Source organism: Nicotiana attenuata, unplaced genomic scaffold (genome assembly GCF_001879085.1).
Source record: "Nicotiana attenuata strain UT unplaced genomic scaffold, NIATTr2, whole genome shotgun sequence".
Classification (NCBI taxonomy): domain Eukaryota; kingdom Viridiplantae; phylum Streptophyta; class Magnoliopsida; order Solanales; family Solanaceae; genus Nicotiana; species Nicotiana attenuata.
In genome coordinates, this window is record NW_017676427.1 from 27,494 (window position 1) to 30,353 (window position 2,860).

General features: G+C 37.9%; 1 protein-coding gene across 1 annotated transcript in view; it reads right to left on the reverse strand.

Moving 5' to 3' along the window:
• The window catches only part of LOC109221004, a 4,284-nt gene extending 3,636 nt beyond the window's left edge, over nt 1-648 (reverse strand). Inside the window, exon 1 of the mRNA XM_019385471.1 lies at nt 71-648. Within this exon, the coding sequence (XP_019241016.1) occupies nt 71-648 (578 nt within the window). The remainder of the gene's footprint in view (nt 1-70) is intronic.
• Between the last annotated feature and the right edge of the window lie 2,212 nt (nt 649-2,860).

Genomic DNA, 2,860 nt, shown 5'->3' on the forward strand with positions numbered 1-2,860 from the left:
AGTTGGATGCTGACACCAGAAGTTTAAAAACTTAAAAGGTTTCTTAATTGGTACATCATTTGGATTGTACTGCAGCAACATTGGACTGTGATCAGATCCAGTTTTGGACAGGTGAGTAATCTCTAGATTAGGCCACATCTGCTGCAATTCTACATTTCCCAAACATCTATCCAACCTTTTAAATATGCAATCATCTTCCCCTCTTCCATTCCACCATGTATAGATACTCCCTTTGAAACCTAAATCATTGAGGTTACATGTGGAAATGCAATGCCTAAAATCATTTATCTCATTCAGTGACACAGGTAAACCACCAAACTTCTCCTCTTCATCCAATATTACATTAAAATCCCCTCCTACAAGCCAAGGGATAGACATATCACTGGCCAAATAGTATAAGCTATCCCACAGTTCTATTCTCTCAATGGGATCACACTTGGCATACACAAAAGTTACCATGAAAGACATTTGTGTATCCAAGTTTGTAAGCTTCAAGGTCATCTGTTGTTCAAGGTCATATATAATCTCCACTCCATGATCCTCATCCACAAATACCCAAATTTTGTTAGATACATTAGCAAAAGCCTGTAGCATACCTATCCTTCTCCTGTATCTTTCCAAATTCTTCTTTTTCTGCTTTGGTTCCATAATTCCAATAAACTTGAAATGATGTTGTTTTTGCATTGTAATAAGCCTTTCACGTACTTGCATTGTCTTTACTGATCTCACATTCCAAATAATGGCATTCATCATCAATTATTTGATTTAGATAGGGTCCTTCTAGTTTGAACCCCTGGTACTACACTTTGAACATTTTCTTTTGGCTGTCTCTTCTTTCCTCTTCCAACTGATTTGCCCTTATCCAAGTACCTAGGTGATAAATCACCTTGTTTTGCAATGTTTCTGAAATTTTGGCATGTTGATTCAGCATCTAAATCTCTGCCCTTGCCTTCCAAATTTTCTGCATTGCCCTCATTCTCTAATGGAAATTCAATTTGATTTCCTATAGGATTAGGAATCAAACTTCTTTGTGAATTCTTCTGCCCTTCATCTGATTGTTGAATCATTTTTGTATTTTTGACATTGTCACCTGCTGTATCTTCCTTACTCTTCCCATGCTCTTCTCCAATTCCTTTTATATGTATAATCACACCTTCAGTTCCTGTATCTACAGCAAAAGGAATATTTGGTTCTATGTTTGGGTTAGCTGGTGGTAGCTCTTTAATAGGACTAGAACTAATGAGTTTTTGACCAGCTTGATCTCCAGTACTTGTCTTCTTTATTACTTCTATGTCTTCTTCTTGATCAGCCTTATTTTCTTTAGATTTTCCACCTTTAGTTTCAGGTTTTTGGCATTCCTTATTAGCCTTGTCATTAACACTTTGTTCTTCTTCCTCATTCTCCTCATCTGATGATTCCTCCTCACCACTGGCACCTTCAGGTAGTTCTCCTTCCTCTGAATCTTCTTCAGTTTGAGCATCCCACAGCTTTCCTCCACTAATTTGTAGTCTTTCATTAGTATTGACTTCTTTAATAGTTGCATCAACTTCAGTGTCCTGTGAGGGAATGTCCTGACATGATTGATTAGTTGCAACTATCTTTTCAGCAAATATTCTATTAACCCATGCTGCTGTAGTTTCCTTCTGTCCAGTAGTTGCTTTTCCTTTAATTGAGCCTTCCTTTATTATATTTCCTTCCTCATCATCATATTCTACATTTCCTCTCTTTGATGAAGCCACTCCAGTAGATATAGGAATAAAAACTGAGGCATTTGGGTTCAAATCTTTCTGCCTTTGAGTGTCATGCCTATCATCTGCTTCCACAATGATCATTTGATTTCCATTATCACCCTCTTCCTCTACTTGTAATGCTGCAAATTTGTTTGTAGTTTGTATTTGTTTCCCTACATCAACTGCAACAATTTGTCTTCCCTCATTGTCCCTATCTTGCTGATTAAAAACTGCTACTTCCTGCCCTAAAGTTGCATCAGGATTAACATTATTCCCAGTTGCATGCACCTGCTGCCTATCTCCTTGATTTATTGGAACAATTTCCTTTCCATTTATCACTTGATTTCCTGTCTTCTTCACACGATTATCCTTTACTTCTTTCCATTGTTCTCCATTTGAATTTACATTACCTACCACTCTCCCACTCGACAAGATCATTAAAGGTTGATTATGCTGCACCTTAGTCTGCTCCTTGACCTTATCAGAATTCTGCTTTCCTTGATCATAAGGTGACAATTCTGGATGAATTCTCCAACATTCAAAATCATCATGTCCTTGTAGTCTACATTCCTTACAGTATTTAGGTAACATATCATACTTAATGTTAACCCATTCAGTTCTTACTTCACCTGATGCTTCATTAATAATGTCCATTCTTACCTTATTAGGATGATCTGCTAACAGGTCAACAAGAACTTTGACCCTAGCACAGCTAGGTCTAGTCTTATTAATTGTAGCCATGTCCAAATGTAAGGGCTTCCCAACAGCTGACGCAAGAGAAAAGAGACACTCCTTTACGAAATAAGTAGGTAACAGTCCTGGGAAGGAAATCCACGCCATAGCCATTGGAGTCTCTTCTCCTGCTTTAAACTTCACATCATATATAAGAGGTCTGATTTGATATTCATGTCCATTCTTGTCCTTAACATATTGAGCTCCTTTCGACGTAAAATCAACGAAATCCTGCCACAATGTCATACGTATAAGGACATGCCTATCTCTCAAGTAACCAATGCTACATTCTCCTTTTATTCCACATTGCAAAGGGACAATGCGACGAATCTCGTTCAAATCTGGCCATCCATACGCAAACTTTCCCACCACAGCATATTGAAGGCCCTCGATCACAT